Source organism: Heloderma suspectum, chromosome 10, assembly GCF_057233095.1.
Source record: "Heloderma suspectum isolate Gila_16-S chromosome 10, 16-S_ref, whole genome shotgun sequence".
NCBI classification, from domain to species: Eukaryota; Metazoa; Chordata; class Lepidosauria; order Squamata; family Helodermatidae; genus Heloderma; species Heloderma suspectum.
Genome location: NC_139467.1, coordinates 7,957,037 through 7,982,907, shown reverse-complemented (window position 1 = coordinate 7,982,907; position 25,871 = coordinate 7,957,037). Strand labels below are relative to the sequence as shown.

Here is a 25,871-nt window from a genome sequence, read left to right as displayed (position 1 = left end):
AACTTGTGGTCCCTCAGATATTTTGGCCTACCGTTCCCATGATACCTCACAATTGGCACAGGCTAGGGCTGATGGCTTGGCTGACAATTGTGTGCTAAACCATCTGGATGGCCACAATTTGCCCACCCCTACCCTGGAGCAATTTTGAGATTGCTCCTGCACTGCATCACATGAAAGCTGGTTCATGGCTGGTTATATCAAGAAGCAGCATATGTTGGTGACAGATCTGGGGTTTCATTCAAGTAAATCAGATTAGCAGCTCCTTAATTTGTAAAATATTTCTCACTATGGGTGAAAATATTGGAATTAACCAGTTCAAGAGCCAATCGGTCCTGGATCCTAAAAGAGGATGAAGCACAAGGAATTCTGAGGCTGTATCTGGAATCTAGGTATGGAAATCTAGAAACCAAAGAAAATGGAACCGTTGGATCAATGTCTTATTCGGCATTCATGCTTTTTGAGCATTGTGGCTTAGTGTTTAAAAGTAGGTGTGGTCAACAGGACACAGCCATGCATCCATTCCATGTTATACTCTCTGGAGGTAAAATTGGGATGGAATCACCACTGTTTAAAAAAATTCCCTTTAGAAAAGTTCTAATTCACTAAAAAGATAGAAATTATTTTGCTGGGACTGCACATTTTGATCATATGCCATTGTTGTATCACAGTCTTCCTCAGCGTACTGCCCTCCAGATGTTTCAGACTACAACTCTCAGCATTCCTAGAATTATAGAACCATAGAGTTGGAAGGGGCTAGTTAGGCCACATTGAATCCAACCCCCTCCTCAGAGCAGGAATCCAGTTTAAAGCATCCCTTTAATTCCTGACAATTAATTATACTGGCTAAGGCTGATAGGAATTGAAGTCTAAAACATCTGGAGGACACCACATTGGGGAAATCTGCTCTGTCATTTGTACTGGCTCCTGGACTGTTTCTGTCTCCCAATTTGAAGTGCTAGTTTTAACTTTTAAACTCCTCAATGGCTTGAGACCAGCTTACCTGAAAGATTGTGTAATTGCGCAATTCTGCTGTACCACCATCTAGTGGTTGTGTAATGAAACATACAGAAAGACAGAGAAAGAAAAATCCCGGAAAAAAACACTTGTAAAGGAGCTGATCTTAATCCTGCAAAGAATCTGGAAGCAGAAGTCCTGGTAAAGGTGTGGGTTAAATGACTTGTGTAGAAAAGGCCTAAGACCACGCAAGGGCCAATTGAAGTTTTTCTTTCTTTAGCCCCACATGGGGGGTGGGAACTTGAGGGGGAAGTGGCTGGGTGAGATAGCTTCCCCCTGCCCCCGCATGTGCTGGTCTCAATCGAGATTGTAGTCTGCACACCTACACTAAAGTTTTTTTAAAGTTAGGATTAGCTACATGCTATGTATTTAATGTAGCATGTAGTTTAGCCCTGGGTAGATGGAATATTTATCTAGGATGTCCCGCTTGTAATGGGGAGCAGGGATGGTAATGCCCAGGCTCACAGGTATAGAAGTTCCTTTGATGATATTAAATTGCCTTCTAGGGAAATTGATGAAGAAATCAGCGCAGAAGGCAGGGCACTGCAGGTAATGATTTGTTCTGCTGGTGGACTGCAATATTCTTTAATGAATATTTTGGTGCATTTGTTTGTTGCCCTGATTTGGTATCCTGAGAATCTCGGGTGTCTTCAAAAGTGAGGCAAGATTCTATCCCTCAAGGGCCATGCTAAAAACTTGAAAAAGTGTTTGCAGTGCCTGCTAAGATCTTGAAGTCTAGAAGGGAATTGAGCAAGACCTCTGGGGCCAGGACAGAGCGGATGGGTGGGAATTGCGGGGAAAGCCCCTGCTGGGTAGCTCTTTGGAACCTCCCTGAAAACTTTTTTTGCTATTTCCTGGGCTCTAAAGCATCCAGGAACTGGGGGGAAGGGGGGATTCAACTTGCCTCTCTTTCTGGCACTCTCACTGAGGCCTAGTTCCCACAGAGGTGGTTTGTCTCTGACCTATCCCACTTCAGAATGCAAGTAGGGGGTGGAATCATGGAATGTTCCTCCATACAAAAAAAAGATCTCAGAAATAGAAAACTGGCAGAGAAGGCTAAGCTAGAAAAGTCCCTGACCCAGAGGCCCTGTTCAGACGTCACGCTGAAACCATGATGCTTAGGCACTGTTTGCTAACCATGGTGGCTTAGTGTGTCATGGGGGTGGGGGACAAAACCATGTTCCTCGTGGTTAGTAAGCCACCCTGGCAAACCGCCCTTCTATAACAGGTTTAAGGGCCTCCAGGGTGGCTTACCGTGTTGTCTGAAAGGCTCCCTGGTGGTTAAAAAGGGCTCTGGAGGACTTCCAGGCCACGACCATCGAGTCCTCTGGGTAGAGCATCCACCGCTGCTGGTGATGCTCTAGCCACCGTGGACTTTCTCTGTGGTTGTGTGGCCATTTCGGACGCAGTAGCAGCTGCTGGGAGCCCGTTCATGCTGTGCAAGACGACGGGATGCACGCTAACCATGCCGGGATGGTCGGCGAGTAACTACAGAAGGCGGTGGTTAGCAGAACCGCCATTGTCTGGCAGGCCCGCATGTCATGGTTTCTCTGTCCCTGCCCCTCTGTTGTCACCCTAATCACCCTCTCCCCAAGTGCATCTAAACAGGACCATAGAGTGCAATCCGATGCATGCCTACTCAGGAGTGAGTCTGACTGAATTTGTTGGGGCTTTCTCTGAGGTGAGGATTGCAGCCATAGTTTTCTGTGGCAGAACTGAGATGCTATTAGTGGGTGGTTCTTCCGACTAGAGATGGGTGATCTCACCTCATTCTGCCGTGCACGCTGCTTGCTGGACACCCACCAGCTGCCTGATCTTGCTCGCTGCCAGCAGTCTGTGGGCCAGCGGTGTGTGGTCTCCCACTCCCTCGCCAAGCCACCATTTTGCATAAAAATGGCAGCTTGGCTTTTTATGGAATGGCCGATTTTGCACAAATGGGAGCTGTAAAGAGGCCCATTTACGCAAACTTACATGCCTAAATGGTCTAAATAATCATTTACGACTGCAATTTTGCATAAATGGGCTCTTTGCAGCTGCCATTTATATAAAATTGACCTTTCTGTTAAAGGCTTAGCCACCATTTTTATGCAAAATGGTGGCATGGTAAGGGATTGAGGATCCCTGCGCTGCCCAACTCAGTGCACACTGAGTCAGGAAAGCGCAGGGATCTGTGGACTGGCATGGGGGGGGGTGACTGGCCAATGGCACTGTCACGGTTGGACATCAGGGCCCAACTCAGAGGTCCAGGGACCAGTTCAGCCAACTGAGCAGGGGGGCCCCTGAATAGAGCAGAGCTGACTTACCACATTTTGGTGTTAAGTGAAGTCACGTACATTATCAGCTAAAATGGGGAAGGGTCATGAGACTGTTAAGTCCAGAGTGTAATATCACCTAATTGCATCAGTGACTGTAGCCTGATAGGCACATCTTCCTCCATGAGTAAGTGAAAGCTTTTCAGCTTTGGCCTCTGCCCACCATTCTCCTCTCCTGACAAATGTACCTGCTTCTTGGATTGTTATCTTGCCCAATGCTTTGAGAAGGCTGTGGGGGTTCTTCTTTTTTTACTTTTCTTCAGGTACCCAACATCCATCCATCCATCCATCCATCCATCTCCATTTCATTATTCATTTTATGCTTTAAGCAAAGAAGCGTGGATTAAAAAAAAAACACTTAAAAAATCTGTGTGGGCAGAGATTGTCACAAGACCTAGCCAGTCAGCACTCTGCACATTGAAGATGTGGGGTTGAGGCGGCTTTGTGAATGTTACAAAAGCCAGCCAATCAGCACTCTGCACAGCCAGCTTATCCTTGAAAGAGGAGGAATTGGGGAGAGAGTGGATCCACAGCAGGCATGCCCCTCAAGATTTATGCGCCTCTCTCTGGCCGCTCCTTCTTCCCAGATAATGATACCACCCAAGAAAGTCCAGGATATCGAGAAAATGTTCCTGACATGTGCGGGGCAGGTAAGAGAGCTCAAGAACATTGCTCTGTGCACGTCTCAGCTGATCTAAAAGATTGTAATTGGTTAAGTGCTTGACTTTTGACCGATCCAATGTATATATTACAAAATGCTCAGCATCAGTGATGGTGCCTTTTTTGAGAACCCTCAAGAAAGGAGAAATACAAACACACACTTTGATGTTATCCATGCACGTCTGCAGTGAAATAAGCAAACGTGCATGGCAGTTAGGACTGGCCTCACTGGGCAAGGTCCTGAGCAATAGCGAAAGGGCCCAGGCCTGTGGAGGTGGGGGGGGGAAGGGAAAGAAGAGAGGCTTGGCATGGCCAAGGTGACCCACAGACCAGCTCAGAAAAGGTTTAGACCTGTCCTGTCTGACTCGGTTCAAAGTGCCCAAAAGTGCTGAAACCAGCAAGGAAGGGCACAAACAAGAAAGCAGAGTCAAGGAAAGTCTCACATCAGGTCATGTCAAGTCTGGTCATTTCCAATCGAGTTAGGTCTCGTCAGGACAAGTTGGGTCAACTGAGGTCAAGTCCTCTTGTGGCAGGACAGGCCAAAGTTGTGTCTGGTCTGATGAATAGTAAGGTTTGGTCTTTCAGAACCTTGGACAGCTCCAAGTCAGCTGAGACTCAGTCAAGGAGAGCTGTTGACTCAGTAACAGTCAAAGGCTTTCTGAAGCCTTATAAAAGCTAGCAGCTCTAGAAGGACAGTGAACCCTGCACCCCCAGAGAAGCAGTTTGTTTCTTAAAGGGCTATTGCCCAATTTTGTAGCCGCTGCCTCTTATGGATTGGGAGTAGTGAAGGCTGTAATGGGGGAGTTTTCTCTGCATCCAAGGAGTCAGGTAGAGGCATGTCTTCTGGCCTGGTCAGGTTAATGGGGGGACTGTCCTCTGCCTCCAAATCCTCTTCAAAGCCAGGGGACAGATTGAGGCCGGGGAGCATGACAAGACTAGGAGTGTAGGACCCCAGGCCTGGGAGGCCAATCTGGCCCTCTGGAGTTCCCCAGAAAGCTATGGCCCCTTTCTCCCATCTGCCAATTGGTGGCTTCCCAACTCTTGTGCAGTTTTTTCCCCATTCTGAAGGCTGAAATGCCACACAAGAGCCTTAGTCACTAGCAGTAAGAGCTTTACACTGAAAGATGCTTGCATTTTTTGTCCTGTCCCTTTTGCCTTTGGCCCAGCTGCCTTTGGCCATGCCCACTATTGGAATGCATCCCCTGAGAGCTTCTCCAAATGGAATTTGGCCTTCGGACTGAAAGAAGTTCAGCACCCTTGTTTCAGACAGAACATTAGCCCTGACCCTGGTTGGCATGGAAATGGAGATGGGGTCCATTGGACAGGTCTTGCAACCATGGCTTGCTTGTTTGTTTTAGGACAGGCAAATGGGCACTGCTGAACTCCAGGCCATTCTGAATCGAACTGCAAGTGCTAGTGAGTATTCAATAAAGTCCCCTCCCTGATTGGCTTCTCTCTTCTACCTCTTCCCTCTCCACTAGTTTATTCCCTTTCTCTGACTGCTTATGTTTGGTGGTTTCCCGACTTATGCACCATTTTTTCCTCATTAGCTTTTCTACGTGAGGCATTTATTATGTGCTCATTCTTCCCTACTCTGTTATTTTTGGGTACTTTAGATGATGTTGTGACCCTCCAGTTTCGCTTCTGTTTGTAAACAGCACTTTCTGCAAGTTTTTTTTTAGAGCAGGGAAAATGGGGTATTTTTTCTGAAAGTGAAACACTGTTTCCTCTTGTTATTTGCACTAATCTGCTATACCATGGTGCCACCTAGAGGTTATGTGGCAGAAAAGCAGGAAAGGAAATGCTCTTTGTGTAGCGCTCAACTCTGCTAACAGCCTTGTGTAGAAAAGCCTCTAAACAGTTGAAAGATCTCTCCCAAAGCTTAGTTGCTGGCAGTAAGAGCTTTAAGCTAAAATATGGGCCGGGGGTTGTGCATCCCTACGGCAGACTTTGGTTGCCAGTTTCCTTTGTATGTCTCTCTAATCTATTCCTTGGCTCTTGTTCCTTTGTATTCCAGTGACATTCCTGAAGACGGATGGCTTTTCCAAAGAACAGTGTGAGAAAATCATCCAGCGTTTCAGTGTATCCTTCTGTAGAGAAGTAATTAGGGGCTAGAGATCAAGAGCAAAAGGACTCCAGGCCCAGGCCCACAAGCCACATCCCCTGAAACAGATGGACATGATGCCCTGAACAAAAGAGAGCCTGCCATTCTTAGTCCTCCCTTTGGTGTAGAGATGGAACAAGTATCCCAAACTGGGGTGGGGGTGGGGGTGGGGGAAGGTTCAGACACGTCAGCCTTCTTTTTGATTCTGTTCCAACCTCCTTTGAGCAGGGCCAGACTCAAAATGGGATTCCCCCCCCCCAGTCCTTCATCTACTCTTTCTCCCTCTCTACCATTCCCTAATGAAAAAAAATCCTTACCTTGGGGAAATTTTTGGGTGGGGCAACAGATACTGGAGGGCAGGACTGGCCAGGAGCAGCATCAGTGACATACGTTTCCAAATATAAGCCCCATGATCGCTGCAGGGAATGATCTGTGCAGCCTGTAACCTTCCCTTTCCCAGCATAAGGATTTTTCCTTGGAGGATTGTGTGTGTGTGGGGGGGCAGGGAGTAGAGTGGAGTGGGAGAACTGGCAGAGAGGGTGGAGAAGCACCTGGTGGAGTCTCGTGGCTCCAATTTTGGTGGGGTGGTAAATCCACGCTGGGTTTCAGTCAGAACCATCCAGAACTCTAAAGGAGCTATCTGAGGTACTGAACCCTACCCCCCAAATAGCTTCATCACCTTGGATAGTTCCTCTAGCATTCTGGCTGGTTCTGACTGAAACCCAGTGTGGATTCACAGCCCCACCAAAATCAGAGCCACCAGCCTCCACTGGTGGCACCAATGTTCTCTTCCGTTTTTTTTACATGACTGCACTAGTTTTCAAGTTGAACAGTCCAAAAAATGATTTGAACTCTCAGATCGTCCAGTTAATTTTCAGGACTAGCAAAAAGCAGTTGTTTCCGGCTTTACTTCTACGTTAACATAGCTTGAAAAGTAACAAGAAGCTGGCCTGTAAAAGCAAGGGGCCAAACTCATGAGCTCAAGGGCTGGTTCTGGTCTGTGTTTTCACCATTTCTCTCTTCCCATGGGTCCCAGGTCCCTCAGGACAGCAGCAACCAATACTCCAGCCTTCTCGAAACTGGCATCCTCCAGATGTTATATTGTAGAGTTGGAGAAGGTGCAGAAAAGGGCCACTCAAGGGGCTGAAACAATGTCCCTTTGAGGAGAGCTTACAACATCATGGACTGTTTAGCTTGGGAAAAAAGCAAGTTAGGGGAGAAACGAGAGAGGTGTACAAGATTATGCCTGGTGTGGAGAAAGTGGAGAGGGAGACATTTTTCTCCCTCTCTCCTAATAGTAGAACCCAGTGGGGTCATCCCATGAAGATGATTGATGGGAGATTCAGGACAGATAAAAGAAAGTGCTTCTTCACACAGCACTGTCAGGGTGGACACTGAGCCCATAAAATCCCAGAGTAGTTCTGATTCTGAGGAAGAGGAGTCGCTCCTGGGAGAGGAGCGCGCTCATCTTTTCCAGGGCCAACAGGTGACAGAGATTCCTCCCACCGGCATTCCTAGCTTAGATAGCAGTCCTGGGAGTGACAGAGCATGGGAAGCAGACTTGATGGACGTACGACGCCGATGCAGAGAGCGGCGCCAAATGGAGGGCGCGGAAAGGAGGCGTAGTGCCCGGTTGGCGCGCAAACAACGGTTGCGCCCAGAGGATTCCAGGGAAAAGGGGAGGGACTCTCCCTAGTCCTTAAGTTCAGGGTCTGCCAGTGATTTCCTTTCAAACGGGGACCAACTGTTCCAACTTAGGGCATAGGTACTCGGCTGCTCATATCTAGTTGCTAACAGTAGAGTTGTTAAGTTGTAGAAGAGGAATAAAGCTTTGAAAAGAATCCCTTTGTCTGTGTCTGGACTTGGCTACTGGATTAAACTGAGAGAGGCCTCCAAGGAGCCCTTGAACTATGGAAATCACTACCACAAGATGTAATGATGGCCACCAATGTGAATGGCTAAGGGGATTGGACAAATTCATGGAGGAGAAGACTACTAGTTCTGATGGCTATATGCCACCTCCATTATCAGAGGCAGTCTGCCTATGTATACCAGTTGCTGGGAAACCTCAGCAGGAGGGTGCTGTTGCACTCATGTCCTGCTTGTGGATTTCCCAGTCAACAGCTGGTTGGAAACTGTGTGAACAGAATGCTGGACTAGATGGACCTTTGGTCTGATCCAGCATGGCTCTTATGTTCTTAGATGTGTTGGACTACATCTCCCATTATCCCCAGCCAGGTTGGGAATTATAGGGTTGAAATCCAACACATCTGGAGGGCACTAGGTTAGGGGAGGTTGCAATGCACCATTTGCTTTTCTTTGACCATATGACAGGGCAAAAGGACCGGCAAGCTGGAGCTACATGAGTTTAAGCAGCTCTGTGCTCGGATTGAGGAATGGAAGGTGAGTGCGCGGGCCAGAAATTAGTGGGGCAAAATGAGCGAGGCCACCACTGTCTGGCTCAATGGCTCTTGATGTCAGCAGCGGGAAGGGAGGAGGGGTTGATTTGACGAGCGGGGAAAGGCAGACAATCAGGCTGTCTGTGGGGCTTTAAGAAAACCCCAAAGGTTTCTTAGAAATTAAACAAGTAGATTATTCCTGTCAGTATTTGCATGATTTTATGGTGGTTATATGTAAGTACTATTTTATCTGTTGCTGTTGGGTTTAATATTGCTAATTGTTTTTTATGGCTATTTTTAAATTTCAGGATTTGAATGTTGTATTGTCCTGATTTGTTGTAACCTGCCTGGGGAGAATATGCACTCTAAAAGAGGGCTGGGTAACTTGTACCCCTTCAGGTCTTTTGGCCTACAGCTCCCATTTTTCCTCATCATTGGCTATGCTGGCTAGAGTTGATGAATGTTGTAGGCCAAAACATCTGGACGGCTATAAGTTGCCCACTCATGCTCTAAATGGTGGCTAGAAATAAATACAGTAATACGGAGGGATGACAATACTGAGGAATAATAGATAACGATGATAGCAATAATAGATAATAAGGATGATAATAATAATAGTAGTATTTCTATCAGGTCTGTCCAATGCATAGGAGTCATACTGCCTGCCAGCTACAGGCACTGATGTTGCATCTCCCCCATTGCCTAACAACTGTGGACTAAGAACACTAGGGGCTTTCAGTGTGTTTGGGGGGGGCAGGTTATGGGGCTTTCAGGCACCAGACGGGGGCCCCGGAAATGAAAAAGAAAAGCCGTAGCTCCTAGATATGGACTTAAAATAGTGTTGCTTTGGTCCCCAGATGCTACCAGGAAGCCCACAAGAAGGGAATGAATGCAGTAGCTTTCCCCTGCTGTTGCTCCTTGTATTTGGTAGCATACTGCCTCATCCCTGTCCTCACCTTGCCCCATGAAGTAGGCCAGTAATGTTACCTCCATATTGCTGATGGGAGAGCCAATACTGGGAAAGCTAAAGGTCACCTAATGCAGGGCCCGCCCTACCATTAGGCAGAGTGAGGCAACTGCGTCAGGCGGCAGATGCTTGGGGACAGCGGCAGCAGCTCCCCAGCAATTCTTCCAGAGCCCCACAGCCATTCCCTTCTGCTGGAGAACAGAGCTGCCTGTGCCACAGGGCTAGTCCTGCATCCAGTGGACTGGCCTGCTGCCCTCAGAAGTGGTGAAGGACGCCGTCCCTTGCTAGTGTTGAAGCATGATTCCACTGCTGGTCCAGTCAGCTGGGAGGGGCACCATTTTGTCCTTTGCCTCAAGCAGCTCTGCCTGATGAACGTATAGATAGGTTGAGATCTGAGCCAGAGACACTGCAGCTCACAACACTTTTTTTGATAGAGGCCCCATGTTTATGGAACTCCTTTCCTTGGCAGATACATATGTCAATTTTTAAATGGGCCTTGAAGACTTCTCTGATTCAAGCTACTTTGAATGAAATTATGGCACAATCCAATGCATGTTTAGACAGAAAAAGTCTTACAACTCCCAGCATTCCCCAGCCAGCATGGATTGTATGGATTGCTTAATATTTTAGTGCTCCGCTGCTATTTTAATCTCTTAATTATAGCTTCTTTGGCTTTATATACTGCCTTATTCTGTTTATATGGTTTAAGTGGTTTGGGGGTAATATTACTGGATATTCCTTGATATTCTAATGGTAGTGGGTTTTAGATTACGGTTATGCTGTGTTATGAATTTCGTGGCTTCAATGTGTTGTAAAACTGCACCGCACCAGCTCTTGTGTGCATAACCGGTCGCAAGATGCTAATCTCTCCTGTGTGCTCCACAGCATATATTCCTTGCTTATGATGAGGACTGGTCTGGCACCATGAACAGCCATGAATTGCGACTGGCGTTGGATGCTGCAGGTGAAAAGGAGTGGTGGATGCAGAGGGAGTCATGTCCTTTGTTACGGGACTGTATTTTTAAAATGCCTTTTGCCTCTATCAGCATTTGGCAGTTGGAAGGGGCTGTGCTTCCTGGCAGCTTTAGTTCACCAATGGTGGTTGAGCTAAACAGAAAATGGGGCAAAAATTATCCCACTTGGAGGTGCTCTTTAGCAGAAGATTTTGGTGCTGTCCGTGAAGAGTTTTGTGCCACAGAGCTGCTGGATGACACATCGGACAATGAGTTTGGCCCTGTGTAGGTTGTGAGTATCAGGTGTGCCAATTCAGTGTACCTGTTGCTCACCAAACTCTCCATTTGGACGCATCCTAACTGTGGGTCTATTTTCTGAGCTACCTGGCAAAATCAGATGTCACCTATAATCTTTGTAAACCGCCCAGAGAGCTCCGGCTATTGGGCGATATAGAATTGTAAATCATCATCATCATCATCATCATCATCAGATTACAGATTCCTATAATCCTATTGAGCAGGGGTGTTGAACCCCTTTCAGCCTGAGGGCTGAAATGCATTTTGGAGAAGCTCTCGGAGGCCACTAATATTGCTGTATCTGCTTTTACTCAGGGTTCCATTTGAATAAGGAGACAATACAGGCCCTTCTGGACAAATACATCAGTTCCTGCCTCCTGATAGACTTTGATAATTTTGTGTCCTTGATGGTGCAACTGGAAACTGTTTTTGGTAAGGAAAAAAAACCTCTCGAGTCTTCTCATTATCATCACACTTGTATCTTTCCCTTCCACTCTGGAGCAAAGGCAAGGTGATCCATGTAGGGGCTGTTCTGTTTTGTCCTCACAACAATCTGTGGGGTAGGTGAGTCTGAGACTGATGTTTACACAGTGTCCACAGCTGAGCAACAATTTGAGGTCTGCTTTTGCCATGGTACTACTGTTAAGACCAGTCCATGTTCCTCTGAAGATGCAGAATAAAAGCTAGCAGAGGCAGACTAATCACTATAAGTCAGCCTTCCCCAACCTGGTGATCTTCAGATATCTGTGACTGCAACCCCCATCATCCCCAGCCAGCTGGGAATAATTGGAGGTGAGCTTTTTAATCAGTGCAGGCTGGTGGCTCCCATGTCAGCGGGGCAGTGAATCCACTCTGGGTTTCAGTCAGAACTTTGCAGCACCTTGGATAGCTCCTTTAGAATTCTGACTGGTTCTGACTGAAACCCAGAGCGGATTCATTGCAAATCACCCAGCGATCTACTAGTAGATCGTGATCTCTCGCCTGCCTACCCCTCCTCTAAAGCAATGACTTTTCTACATGAGGCATTTATCCTGCGCTCAGCGTTCCCTATTCATGGTTCTTTATGGGTTCTTTAGACCTCAACCATGGCCCTCCAGTTTTGCTTCTGTGTCTAACTAGCACTTTTGCCAAGTTTTTCTTTTTAGAGCAGGGGAAATGGAGCATTTAATTGTGAAAGTGAAAGAAACTGCTTTTTCACTTGTGTATTTACGCTATTCCACTATACCATAGTGCCACATAGAGGGTATGTAGCAGAAAAGCAGGAAAGGAAAGGCTCTTTATGTAGTGCTTGGATCTCAATTCTGTGACATAATCAAAAGTAGATACAGTGGATTAACAGCTGATTAACAGCCATGTGTAGAAATGCTCCAAGTGGGAGGAGTCATCTACTCCTTGTAAACCTATACCATTGAATGGGAATCTGATGCTATGGGCAAGGGTCAGCTCTTAAGTAACTCGAGTGGTATCTTGACATGATGAAGGTTCTGCTTCCTTTCACCAGAGTGGTGCAAAAGTCGAGATACCACCTGTGATGGACTGATCGACATGATGGAAAAAGAGGTGAGGAAACAGCACTTGGCTCACTAACCTTTTAGAGTTTTTGAGAGCATCAATACACATGTGAACAGGGGTGATCCAATAGATAACAATTACTTGGAGTTCCAAAAGCTTTTGACAAAGCCTCTCCCTAAAGACTTCTGAGCAAACGTAGCAGTCATGGAATAAGATGAGAGGTCCTGTTATGGATCAGTAACAGGTTAAAGAACAGAAAACAAAGAGGAGGAAGAAATGGTAATTTCTCCCAATGGGAGGATGTAAATAAACAGTGAGGTCCACAGGGATCTGCATTGGGACCAGTGCTTTTCAACTTGTTTATAAATGATCTGGAATTAGGAGTGAACAGCGAGGTGGCCAAGTTTGCAGATGACACCAAAGTATTTATGGTGGTTAAAACAAAACGGCATTGCGAAGAGCTCCAAAAGGATCTCTCCAATCTGGGAGAATGGGCATCAAAATGGCAAATGCAGTTCAAAGTAAGCAAGTGTAAAGTGATGCACGCTGGGGCAAAAAATCACATATAAACTGATGGGATCTGAGCTAGCAGTGACTGACCAAGAAAGAGTTCTTCGGGTTGTGGTGGACAGCTCAATGAAACTGTGGACCAGACCCAGAGCGTGGCTGCTGTGAAAAGGGCAAATTCCATGTTAGGCGTAATTAGGCATAAACAGGTGAAAGGAAGGACTTCTTGACATAGTTCTCATTCCTCATTCATGGAAGGTGCCAATGACAACATCTTCTGTTGTAACTCTCCTGTGTTTTCCCACTGCTCCTTCCAATCTTTCCTCTTTCCACAAAAAAATCTGTTAAGAAGGAAAAGACATAAGAAGGAAAAAGAACAGCTGCACAATGTCTTGTGATCATTAGTGCTAGAAGCCCTCCATCTTAATGCAAGGAAGTTAAAGAAAATATAAGGAAAAAGGGGATGGAGGAGAAGGGAAATTGGACTGCCAAAATCCGTAAGCTGCCAAAACTGACAGCTTACGGTATTCTGAAAGGGGGGACTGTGGTCTTCTCATCCCCTCCAGGAAGTTACAACCTTATAAGGGCTCTGACCACTTTGACTTAAATTTGGTGGAAGGATTAATTAGGACTGGAGAAAAAGCTCTTCCTCCAGTTGCAGTGAATTACTTCCTTGGGACTGTTTAAGCTCCAAAGGGAGCAGAGTCCCTAACCATGTATTAGGCCCCTCCTCCTGCACTGTATCACTCAGATTTGGGGTTAGATGAGCAGCCCAACTAGCCCTGAACCTCAGGCCATCTGCAGTTGCGCTGCAACAGTACGAGTGCCTGCACCTCCTACTTGTTTGCGCCCTCAGCAGGAGCCCTGCTAGTGTCTGTATTTATGCATTCTGACACTACTTAATAAAGTGGGAGGAACAAAAAGCACCAAATCCTTATTGCCATGTCTTTGAGTATCAAATCCAACTTTTTGCCAGTGCACTTGCCCGTGCAACACACGTATATGGTTCTGTACTTTTCTACTTCTGTGGAGGAAATACTATCCATCTGTCCAGGGGCTTTGTGTGGAACAACACAAAGAGATGCAAGAGAAATTCATTTTTGTTTGCAAAACATGCAAACATGTCCCATTTGCAATCCCGACCAAGAATGAACAGCAGGAGCGGGGTTATTTTTCCGAGAAATGTTCACAAATGACCGAATTTGTGATTGTGTTTGGAAAATGCGTATTTTTTTTAAAGTGTGCACTTTGAAATGCACATTTTCTAAAAATAACAGTTTCATACTTTAGTCCATGGGGGGCAGGAGTGTTCACTTTAATACACAGAGAAATGTGTCCTTTTCCCATTTAAAATGTGCACTTTCACTATTTGAATGAGCTGGAAAATAGGTTGAAAATAACAGGAGTGAGCCAAAACAAGCTTCGAGGTGATTTTAGGATAATTTAGGCGAGCTTTGCTGCTTCTCCCATCCCTGCTTCTTCCAGCCAAGGCAATAATGATTGGGAGAGTTGTGTTCACGTGAGTTTTGGTATAGCTCACTGCTCAGTTTATGGTGCAATCCTATTCTTGTTTAGATAGAAGAAAAGTCCTACAACTCTGAGCATTCTGGGAGTTGTAGGACTTTTTTCTGTCTTGCATCCTTAAACATTCACAGTGTTTAAGTGTGGCTCTTCCCACCCCCTTAATCAGGGCAAAAGTGGCTTGCCTCCGTTCTCACAAACTTTTCTCCTTTCCACCCTGTGCTCTTGGCAACCATCTTACTTTTAAAGCATTTTAAAGCATTAAAGTGGAATCCAAATGGGCAATTAACACTCACCTGGTTTAATTTTTGCCTTTCAGTGGATGGGACTCATTATCTCCCACTGATTCAGAAGAACTGACCCAGTTGGCTCCCACACTGTTGATCCTCCATGGATGATTGTAATTCATTTATACCCAGGAGCATTGAAAGAGATTTCCATATTAATTGAGCTTATCCAGCCAGTTCTGCAACCAAAAATGTAGAATTCTGCAATCAAAATAAATCAACCAGCACCGAAGAAAAACAGCAACCAATTTTGATTCTGTCATGCAGTGGATGATTGAAAAAATAATAATAATGGAGCCCTCATTTGGGTTGTAGCTGAAAAGAAGAGCAATTTAATTTACACATACTAAATGTACACAGTTATTCACAATAAACACAGTACAAAATTATTTTACAGTACCATCTTTTTATTTTGAAGTGCAAAGTTCAAACTGGTACCTGTAGGGTAGGGGTGGGCAACTTGTGGCCCTCCAGATGTTTTGGCTTATAACTCCCATGATCCCTCACCATTGGCTATGTTGGCTAGGGCTAATGGGAGTTGTGGCCAACTCTACAGGTTGCCCATCCCTGCTGTAGGGAGATGAAAGAAAAGCTGTTTCTTTTCTTTTTATACTAAAAAGGACTGAGGCATTTTTTTGTGCTTCCCTTTACTTGTAAAGCCTTCTTGTTATTAGGTGTTGGACAGGAAAGCTGATGTGAGGATTGGGCCCGGACTCCCTGCAGAAGTTGTGGGAGAGGACTCAGAATCAGATGAAGAACAGTGCCAAGGGGTGGGGGAGGAACCCAAGCCTCAGAGAGACAGAGACAGGGAAGAATCTTCCCAGGTGTAGACTAATCACTTGGATCAAAGCCCAACCATAACCTCTCCTTCTGTGGGGACATAGCAACTCACGGGGTGGGGAAGAGGAGATGGGTGTGACAGATTCAAGGATCAGACGTAGGGTCAAGAGGGAGGAGCAGCAAAGGGAAGTAAAGTATTTTACAAGGTTAGCCCATCACAAGAGGTCTCTAGGGGAAGACCCTCCCTGAGGATGGGACTCAGAAAGCCTTTCAGGTTCTGTGCTGCAGACTGGCACTAGATTTGCACCAGCTTTCTCTTCTACTGTTGTGCATCCCTCAAAGGGATATTGAAGTAAGCTGTTTAGTGCTGTCCAGCTTAATCAGGGATCTTAGCTTAGGTTGCCATAAGATGACAAGGTCTGTAATTGAATCTCTATTAGCCTGATAGATCTGCATAATAAAGCCTATCTACTTGAAGATTGACTTCTTTGTTTCACTACAAACACACTGGGAGGGCTTGAGACCTCACAACTGAAGGGTTTAAGATCCATTGTGGGTTTCTCTGGCATCCCTAGAACCCACAAAGTATTGTGGCCAACGTCTCTTAAAAGACCTTTCCTCCTACATGAATTTGGCCAATCATTTTAGAAAACAATCTTAAGCCAGTGGCTGTCACTGCAACTTGTTGAAATGAGTTCCATAAGTTAAGTGTTCTGAAGCAGTGTTTTCTTTTGTAAGCCCTTGACTTTTTGTCGATCGAGCTAAATCAGGTTCAGGTTTGGCTCAGTCATTGGGTAGATGAAATAGGTCTCTAGACTTCTATGCTTGTAATAGGGAATGCGAACTTGTGGTCAGGCCTACATCCATGATTAGAAATTTCTTGATAATGTTAAATTGCCTTCTAGGGAAATGGGCGAAGAAACCAGGGTGGATGAGAAGATGCCGCACATAATGGCTCATTCTGCTGGTTTATTGCAATATTTTATTGATGTGTTTGTTTGCCTGAATCTAGGATCCTGAGAATTTCAGCTTTCACCTTTCAAAAGTGAACCAAATTTCTAGACCATAATGCTGTGATAAAAACTTGTGCTACCTGCTACAATCTGACAGGTGCTAAAGGAAGTGAAGCAGGATTTCCAGGAGGTAGAGGATAAAGAAAGCCCTAAGATATACCTAAAATAGCTATTTGGAATCTCTCTGGAACTTTTTGAGATCCTCTGAACACTAAAACACCCTTTGAGGAATTTAAATAAAATCAGTGCAATGTTTTGGCATTCTTACCAAGGCCTTTCTCTCAGAGAAGAGGCAAAGAAATGCATGTCTGGGATGTGCTGCTTCAGCCTGCAGCATATGCAGACTCACATAACTGAATGCTTCTCCATACATGCCCCCACCCCCCGCCGCCGACTTTGCACACAGAAAATTTGTGTGTCACAGAGAAGGCTAGGCTAGAATACTTTTTCCTGATGTTGTATTTTCTATATGCTGGGATTCTGATGTGTGGAGGAGCACTCAATTACGTGAACCCCCTCTACAGGCTGAAGTGTTTCCGCTAAGACACAGAGGGAATGAGGCTTCTCAACAAGTCAAGCAAATAACAGGTGGGGAGTGCCTGCCCTGAATCTTTTACACTTTGGGGAGTTACTTTGGGGTGATTCTCAGTCACCCAAAGGGGGTGCATGTGTAGAATTCAGAGTCTTTTTTTCCACCAGGTGAGGAAACCCAAGACTGGGCTAGACTGGATGCTTGAGAAAACATTTCTGCAGTTGGCTAAGGTAAGCAAGTACAAGAACATTGGCTGAGGTAAGGGAGTAATTGGCTGAGGAAAGGGAATACAAGTAAGGGAGCCCAAGTACAAGCTGATGAGTACAAGCACATTGCTCAGTACCATGATAGCTAGGACTGGTCATGGACACTAGTTGCAACTAGGAGCAGTACAGAAAGAGCTAGGGTCCTGAAGATGGTAGGGCAAGGAGGGAGGCTGTCATGACCTGGGAGTACAGCAGTGACATGGACTCTGAAGCTGAAGATCCATTGGCGCCAACAGAGGAAACTCCAAGTTTGAGCACCACTGCAGAACTACCAGAGACCCCTGAATCTAGCCCCAGCACCAGACCAGCACCCTCATCTACAAGAGCACCAGATTCCAGGGAGCCAATGCACTAATGCCAGCAACAGACTCTTGGAGAGACAGAGGAGTGCTAGGCTACAAGATGGGGCCTGTCCCTTTAAGGCTTCCATTCTGAAGGAAAGGGTGGAGTCTGGGACTGTGGCATAAAAGGCTTCAGTCTGGCCTCAGGCTTTGTTGGAGCAAGTTCCTCACTAGGTGGTCTCCTGGGTGCTGCAACTCCTGCCATGGCTCCTTGCTGCCTAGTATTGATCCCCGTGGGCTCCTGCTCAGTCCAGAACAGGACAGAGGTTTGGTGAGACAGTTGGAGAGATGCAACAGGCCCAGTGTAGGTATGGCATCTGCCTAGGGACACTGTCCAGAAGAGGGTTGGATATGTGAAGCAGACAGTGTGATTTCCCCCTGCGGGATTGTTTGTCATAGGACAAGAAACTGGGCATTGCTGAATTCCAGCACCTTCTGGACTGGGCTATAGACACTGGTGAGTATCCATGATGGTTACCTTCCCAATAGGTTACACTTCCCCCTCTGTCCTCATTTACTTCCATGTTAGCTGTTCTAGAATGTGAAAGGGGCTTGACATGCACCTTTCATACCCTTTGTTGAAAGGAAATTGATATGGGAAGCTTCCAGTCCTGCTGGTTGTATAGGCTGTCCAGTTGTAATAGAAGGCATCTGCGTCCTCTCCCTCCTCTCCCTCTTGTATGAACCTTCACCATAGGAGATGTAAGGCAGATACCTGTGTCTGAACTGATGTTTTCAGGAAGGGAGTCTGAAGAACTGAGGCAAAGAGTGCTGACAAGAGGTGATGTTCTCGACTTTCTTTACCGATTGAAAGGTAACCAATCACTGGGCCCTGATGGTATCCATCCTAGAGTTCTTAAACAACTCAAATGTGAAACTGCTGATCTTCCAAAAAAAATATGTAACACGTCATGGCTGGGAAAGATTGCTGGCACCCCAGTTGACAAAGATTGTTGATGGCCTTGTCAATTGCCCTGCACCCCCTAAGCTAGTTTGCTACCCTCAGGTGCAGTGGAGGATGCTGACCTGCCACCATTGTTGAAGCACGATTCAACTGCCAGTCTTCTGTACATGGAATGGCTGCGGGGTCAATGTCTCCTTACCTTTCACCTTGGGCTGCAAAATGTCTTGTGCTGACCCTGGTTCTTATCAAGCTGTCTTACAATGAGTGAAACCTCTGACCCTCCTAGCTCAGTTTAATTTTAATTAAGTCTTCTTGGGGGCTCTATTTGGGCTGAAAGGTAACTCATTTTTTTTAAATACTCTTGAAAGACAGCAGCTCTTTGAGGTTTCAAGCTGAGGTGTTTCCCAGCCACGTTACCTGAGATCCTTTAACAGAATATGGTGAGGACTGAACCCAAGACTTTACCGCATGCGAAGTATATACTTTGCCCTTGGAGCTGCGAAGGCACAGGAGTCCCAATTAAAAAAAAAAAAAGTGTGGCAGCTAATCCTAGTACCAAATGCTTGTTTGAACCACTAAACTCCATAGTATGGAGACTTTGAAAAAGAACCAAGAAGTCCAGAATCCTTTTATGTCTCTAATACATCCCTCTCCTCTAGCTCCTGCACACAACACCAGGTGCAAGAATGATGATCTCACCTTATCACAACTTCCCTTTCTAGGGAGCCACATGACAACAGAAGACTTTTCCATGGAGAACTGCCAGAAAATCATTCAGCTTTTCAGTGTATCCTTCTGCAGAGCAGTAACTATAACTATGAGTTGAATAGGAAGGGGGAAGGGAGCCAGTATCGATCCCCCACCAACCCCATCCCCTGAACCAGAAGACCATGCTTACTTGAGGAAATTATCATTTTGGCAGTTACATACTTGAATGCTTACATGTGCATCTTCAAGTGGAGGCACCAGGGCCAAATCCAGTCCCAAGAGGAATACCTGTTGGCTCTTCGGTTGTGACCCTTCTAGCTTCAGTGGTTTATGTTCCATTATATGTCCTCCACGTTCTTGATAGCAACCAATATATCATTTGCTTTTCTTTAACTAGTATCAGAAGAGTGGAACAGGCACACTGACACTATATGAGTATAAGCGACACGAGGCTAAGATGGGAGGCGAGTACAAGCACAAAAATCAATGGGGCAAAAAGCCAGGAGTGAAAGCAGCTCCTTGCCCCTGGCCATCACGCTTGGGGCCGAGGCTTATTCATGGGCAGCCAGACCGAGTGTGCGTTAGGAACCTGCCTGATACCGAGTCAGACCACTGGTTCAACTAGCCCAGTATTGTCAACATGAGTTGGCAGCGGCTCTCCAGGGTTTCAGGCAGTTTTCCCAGCCCTACCCGGAGATGCTGGGGATTGAACCTGGGACCTTCTGCATGCAAAGCAGGTGTCCTGCCACTGAGCCACAGCCGCCTTAAACCCTTCTGTAAGCCACCACTCTTGGGCCAGGTCTTATGCATGGGCAGTCGGACTGTGTGTGTGTTCTTTAAGCAAAGATCCCTACAGTCAGTAGCTGGAAGACCTAAGGGTGCAGGTCTGTTGATTGGTCAAGGTCAGAAGGTCGGCTGACCTGATCCTAGCTAATCCACAGGTTTCATATTGCCTGCCAGTCACAGGGGGCACCGTTGCATCTCTCTACTCCCATCAGAAACTTGGGCCCATGCAGTCCACAGTCAATGTTAACTGTCTTCTCCAGCTGGGACACTTGCAACTTCCATTACTGAGCCTGATACTTCTGGAGCTGTGTGTGTGTGTGTGTTCCCCTGGTGCTACTGTAGACTGACAATGCAGCAGCAGCAGCACAGAGGACTTTTTAATGGAACAGTTCCTCCAGTGCCTCCACCACCAGGAGCTGAGTCCCATCAATACCATCTGCCCCACGACTCCTACTAGACTCAAGAAAAGGCCCAGATAAAGCAGTAGTAAAATGTTAGAATTGAGATGGTTTTGCTGTTGCTCTGATTTAGCATGCAAACTGCTCTGTGTGTGTGTGTGTGTGTGTGTGTGTAGAAACAGTATCTAAATATTCTAAGTAAATAACTAAGAAATTGTTAGTACCTCATTAGCCTCAGCTCACAAGGTTTCTTCTTTTACTGGCCCTGCTCCTGTATCCAAGAACCTTATTTGCAGGTATTTAGCAGGCGAAAGTTCCCCTGTCTTCACCTTGCCCTGTGAAGCAGGCCAATATTACTGCCTCTATATTGCAGGTGAGAGTGTTGAGGCTGAGAAAGCTGAGGCTTTCCTAAGGCCACCAAATGAGTATACAGATGGGGTGAGCTTTGAACTGGGGTTTGTCACAGCTCACAACTATTAGCCTAAACATTGCACCAGCTGCCATGTCTATAACAGGTTGCAAAATGCTAAGCTCTCCTATGTACTCCACAGCATATATTCATCAGTTATGACATGAACTGTCCTGGCACCGTGAACACCCATGAAATGGCTCTGGCATTGGATGCTGCAGGTAAAAAGGAGTGGAGAATAATATTCTTTATTATGGAATTGAATTTTTATGAAGACTTTTCATAGAATTTATAAGGACACTGAAAACAATCTAAATGTGGAGTTAGGAAGGACCTCTGCTACAGGATGTTTCTAGATGGTTTCTTCCCCCAGTGAGGGTTGCACTAAACAGGACACAGGGCAAAAAATACACCAACTTTAGCAGGAGATGTTGGTGCTGCACTTGCTTGGGTTTGTGTCAGTGCTGCTGCATCAGACACATCTAGCAGCAATCAGCACAGGAATCTGAACAGCCCTGTAAGGATTGCAGGCATCAGGTGTGCTGATCCTGGGCACCTGTTCCTTGCCAATGCCTCTGTGTGGATGTGCCCTAGGGGCTGCTCAGTGTTCTGTGGTATAATGTGAAGAAATTGGGTGATGACATTAATCAGGACAGTGCAGGATGCAGTGGCAAGATACTTTCGTGCCCCTGCCCCCTTATGTGGTCAGGTATTGCAGTGCATGGCCAGGGGCAATGGCAAGTCTCTTGGGCAAAGGCAGGTGTCTCTTCCCCCTGCAGGCTATCACAGTGTTCAAAGTAGGAAGACAACCCTGCAACCAGTGCAAGCAGCCACGCCACTGTGCTTGTCAGTCACACAGATTGGCATTAGTAGTGAAAGTTAGCAGGTAGGGTCAGGTATAGACTACGCAAGGGTTAGCGGTGGCAAGGGAGCACCGTTATAAGCTTTAACATTTTAAAAATACTTCAGACTTTGCTGTCAAGGGAGTGGGAGGCTGTGCTTACTTTCTCAAACAGAAGGGACAGGGCTGAGGCCTGCATGAGAGCCCTTCTATCTGCCTTGGAAGGAAGTTCATTCTGTGAAGAAACAGGGTGCAGTTGCACAGTACAGAAGGGAAAGGTATACTCTGAGGTACTTTTATTTACTTGTATCTGTCTCAAAGAGCAATGACCTTAGATGGGTGCAGTTTAAAGAGGAGTCTAACAGTACCTACAAGAGTTTTTATTTCTACTTATATCTCTGAGTGGAAGGGAACTTCATGGGCTTCACCTGAGCTACAGGGAATGGATTCACTGAAATTACCTTATATGACACCCCACCCCGAAGTAGTTTAACTCAGATGGGAGTACCCTAATAATGAGGGCTATCTTTGTTCTTCACAATTCTGTTGCAGAAGTTCAGCTTCCCAGTAATGTAATTCAAACAATTTCCATTTCCCTGCTGCATTCACTGAATTTTCCCCGGGAGGCGGTGGTGTCCAGATGGCATCATCACCCACCTGTAACCCTCCCATGTTTCCCCATTGCTTCTTCCATTTTTTGCCTTATCGTGGAAAATCTGTCAAGGAAAAAAAGAGGGAAGTGCTGATTGGCAGCCTTCTGTCTGGGAGCACCCTTATACCCTTTCCACCTTCCATGGGGTTAGCGGCCATGCGCGAAGGCGGTGTTCCGTTTTATCCTCACAACAACATTGGGAGGTAGGCAGAGGCTTGCCCAATGTCACCCAGGGAGACATCTATTACTGTGCACCAATCTGAACACGTCTCCTTGGTCCAAGCCCCAGCACTATCCACTATATCACCATGGCTAATCCCACAAATGGCCAACTCAGAATTGGACAGGTTGGACAAGAGCCAGTTCTTAGTAATTAAGGGGGCTTCCTGACATGATGAACTTCCTGTTTCCTTCCAACAGAGCGAGTCCAGTTTTGAGATAATAATGGCGATGGACAAATCTACATGTCTGAAAAGGAGGTGAGGAGAAAAGTATTGACCCTTTTGATATTCTAACAGCAAGCACATTTTTCCTGATTTTCTCCCTCTTCTATGAGGTCCAGCTAAGAGCAGTTATACTTATGATCTTGCATTCTGACACTGCTTATTAAATGGATGCAGTGGAGTGTTTGTGTAAGAAAGAGAGAGAAGAAAACCAAGGGGGCAGTCCTTATTACCACTTCTGATATTAAAAGTGAATTTTCCCCACTCTAATTGCCAAGGTGACACACACAGTCTTTTCCTGATAGATCAGGGGTAGACAACACGTGGTCCAGGCTCCTTGCAATGACAGTTTTTTTCTATATCTACGGAATGAACACTCTCTATCTGTCCGAAGAAGAGCAGGTGACATGGCGATGCCAGTGTGTGGAGTCACATTCACATGAGTTTTCAGTGTAGCTAACTGGCTTATTTTAAAATTTGCTGAGTGGCTCCCCCAGGTCTCCAGGCCAAAAATGGTTTGCCTCTGTCCTTACCACTCTCCTCCTTCCCCTCCTTGTGACCGTTGCAACTATCTATGTCTTATATTAAAGCACAACCCAGAAGTGAAATGAAAGCTCACCTGGTTATATTTCTGCTTTTCAGTGGATGGAACTCGTCACCTCACCCTGATTCTGAAGAGCTGGTTCAGCCATCCCCTATTCATAGCATCACTGAATGATTGTAATTCATGATCACCATGACCATCAGTAGAGATTTCCACATTAATTAAGCCTTCCAAGTTTTGCATCAGAAAATCTGAACTGTGAAATCAGAATGAATACAACATTGCAGAAAAACAACTACAAACTTTGATTCCGACGTGCAGTGTGCACTTTTAAAAACATATTTTGCTGCCTGTTTCTGGTTTATAATTACAGATTTTTACTCTTTATACAATAGCATCTATAATAAATTCCACTTGATTGAAGACCTACTTTAAGACTCTTTTCTCTGCACCACTGCTCCTTCCCGCTTCCCAGTGGCTTGTACTCCCCCCTCAGACAGATTTGTCCCTCTCCCATTGTGCCACTCTTAATGGTGCCCAAGAAAGAATGCCTGAGGCTGCTGACTCACATTGCCCCATGAAAGGATGGCTTCTGGAACCTTTCTGCAGGAGGTCCTTCTAAAAAGCCCCCCCCCCCCCCATCATTTGCAAACGAGTTTCTATTTTTTCTTCCTTTCAAGAAATGCCAAACCAATTCTTATACCATTTTAAAAAAGAAGAGCAATTTAATTTACACAGAAGTACTAAATGTACATAATTCTTTTAAAAAAATTGTTATACACAATAAATACAGTACAAAATTATTTTATAGTACTATATTTTGTTTTTGAACTGTGATGAAGTTCAAACTGGTACCAGCAGGGGGAGGAAAGAAAAACTGGTTATTTTTTAATACTAAAAGAAGTGGGGTATTACTTTTTGCTTCCTTTTATTTGGAAAGCCTTCCTGTTATTTGGTGCTGGGTGGGGAAGCTGAAGTATTTGGAAGGACTGAAATGGGTTTCCTTAACTTTTGAAAATGGCCATTTGGAATTACCCTCCTTAATCCATTTAAGGCACAGTCCTATGTGTGTTTAGACAGAAAAGAACTCTTACAGTTCTAAGCATTCCCCAGCTAGCATGGCTGGCTGGGGCATGCTGGGAGTTGCAGGACGTTTTTCTGTCGAAACATGCATAGCATTGTGCCCTTAAGTTCTAAATTGGTGATGAGTTGAAGTGGGCAGGTGGAAGCTTCTCAAGAGTTGCAGTCTGCATCTCTCCTTCTCTTCTCCAATACCCCTCCCTAAAAAAACAACAACGCTCACTGAAGATTTAAACACACACAAGGAGATGGCAATTTCTCCTCTGCTTCTGTGCCAATGAAACAAAAATCCATAATCACTTTAATTTGTTTCAAAATACTGAAAAGATGTAAAATAGATTTCCCTATAACAAGGGGAGTGCCAAGATGGATTAATCTTTAATTTGAAGGGAAGAGTCTCCCCCCACCTCAACTGATTTGCAGTGAGAAGAGGCAGCAACCAAATGAGCTAACGATACCAAATCCACACTTTTTAGAAGAAAAATGGACGCTAAACAAAAAGCCAAACAATTTCATATACATTTTTATATATATTTATATATAAAAAAGAAGACCCCCCCCCACCAGCCTGGGAGTTAGAACATCCCTTATTGCTTCCTAACCATATATGTTTTTCCCCACATTATGGTAGCAAGGAGGTTATAGGTGGGGAGCGCTGTAAGCTTTAGTAAGTAGTGTTTCAAAACCAAATCTGGTTTTTGATACTCCTCCAGCAGCTCTTCATAATGAAAGAGGAACCTGTATGCACCCAAATCAATTTCTTGTACAAGCTATGGAGGCAACACATTTGTGTGCATTCCATAGTGCACTGGTTGGTAAAACGTGTGTACAGGAAGACTGTGCATGTGAATGCATCAGAGTACATACAGGGCTCTGGATCAGGGCAACAGAGTACAACAGGGCAACATAGGTTGCTCCTGGCCTCCTTTTAAAAGGCTGCAGTTAGTGTTCTGCAATGGAGCGCCACTTCAGGGGAGGGGGAGGGAGGGAGCAGAATGACAGACAAGTGCTTCAGGACATACTAGAAGGCTTCCTCTACCTACAAGAAAGAAGTTTTAGAATGTCACTTAACATAAAATCAAAACTAAATCAAAAGCTACCCAACTGAATTGTGTACTGCAACAAAGCTAGTTACAACCCACTGGACAGTCAATCTACTTGCTGGAAATGAAGTAGACTTTCACAGTGTTTTGTATTGTTTTAAGAAAATCTGCAGCCTGATCCAGTGATCCCTCATGCAGCCCCTGGTACAGACACAATTGGACCTGCACGATCACTATTCATTTATGTGCAGTGGTGCACACACAGCTCAGAACTGGGGCTCTGGCATGCAACTGTCTTAAGCAATTTTGCACTGTTGGTAAGATGGGGCGAGTTTTGAAACATACTTTGTCAAAGACGAGAGAGAGAGACAGAGGAAAATGTAGACCTTTTAACCCCCTTTTTGGTTCAATTATATCCCTAAAAAGTTCTTCTCCAGTAAACTGCATTTTTAAAGACACAAACTTTTATCTACTTCACAAGACACAGTAAGTTTAAAGAAGGAGGAATTGATGCTAAATAGGCTTGGACCAATAGCAACATTCTTTAGTATCTTTCCCCCGTAACAACCTTTTAGGGTAGAAGGGCTATTGGCATTGC

General features: G+C 45.5%; 1 protein-coding gene across 1 annotated transcript in view; it reads left to right on the top strand.

Moving 5' to 3' along the window:
• Positions 1–23,578, top strand: part of CAPN12 (calpain 12) — a 49,432-nt gene extending 25,854 nt beyond the window's left edge. Inside the window, exons 12-26 of the mRNA XM_084814927.1 lie at positions 1,521–1,563; positions 3,914–3,976; positions 5,345–5,402; positions 6,004–6,068; positions 8,425–8,493; positions 10,342–10,420; positions 11,022–11,138; positions 12,208–12,266; positions 17,026–17,088; positions 17,865–17,922; positions 18,163–18,279; positions 19,092–19,156; positions 20,813–20,891; positions 22,584–22,642; positions 23,249–23,578. Coding sequence (XP_084671053.1) covers positions 1,521–1,563; positions 3,914–3,976; positions 5,345–5,402; positions 6,004–6,068; positions 8,425–8,493; positions 10,342–10,420; positions 11,022–11,138; positions 12,208–12,266; positions 17,026–17,088; positions 17,865–17,922; positions 18,163–18,279; positions 19,092–19,156; positions 20,813–20,891; positions 22,584–22,600 — 952 coding nt within the window. The 3' untranslated portion in view covers positions 22,601–22,642; positions 23,249–23,578. The remainder of the gene's footprint in view (positions 1–1,520; positions 1,564–3,913; positions 3,977–5,344; positions 5,403–6,003; positions 6,069–8,424; positions 8,494–10,341; positions 10,421–11,021; positions 11,139–12,207; positions 12,267–17,025; positions 17,089–17,864; positions 17,923–18,162; positions 18,280–19,091; positions 19,157–20,812; positions 20,892–22,583; positions 22,643–23,248) is intronic.
• Positions 23,579–25,871: the final 2,293 nt, after the last annotated feature.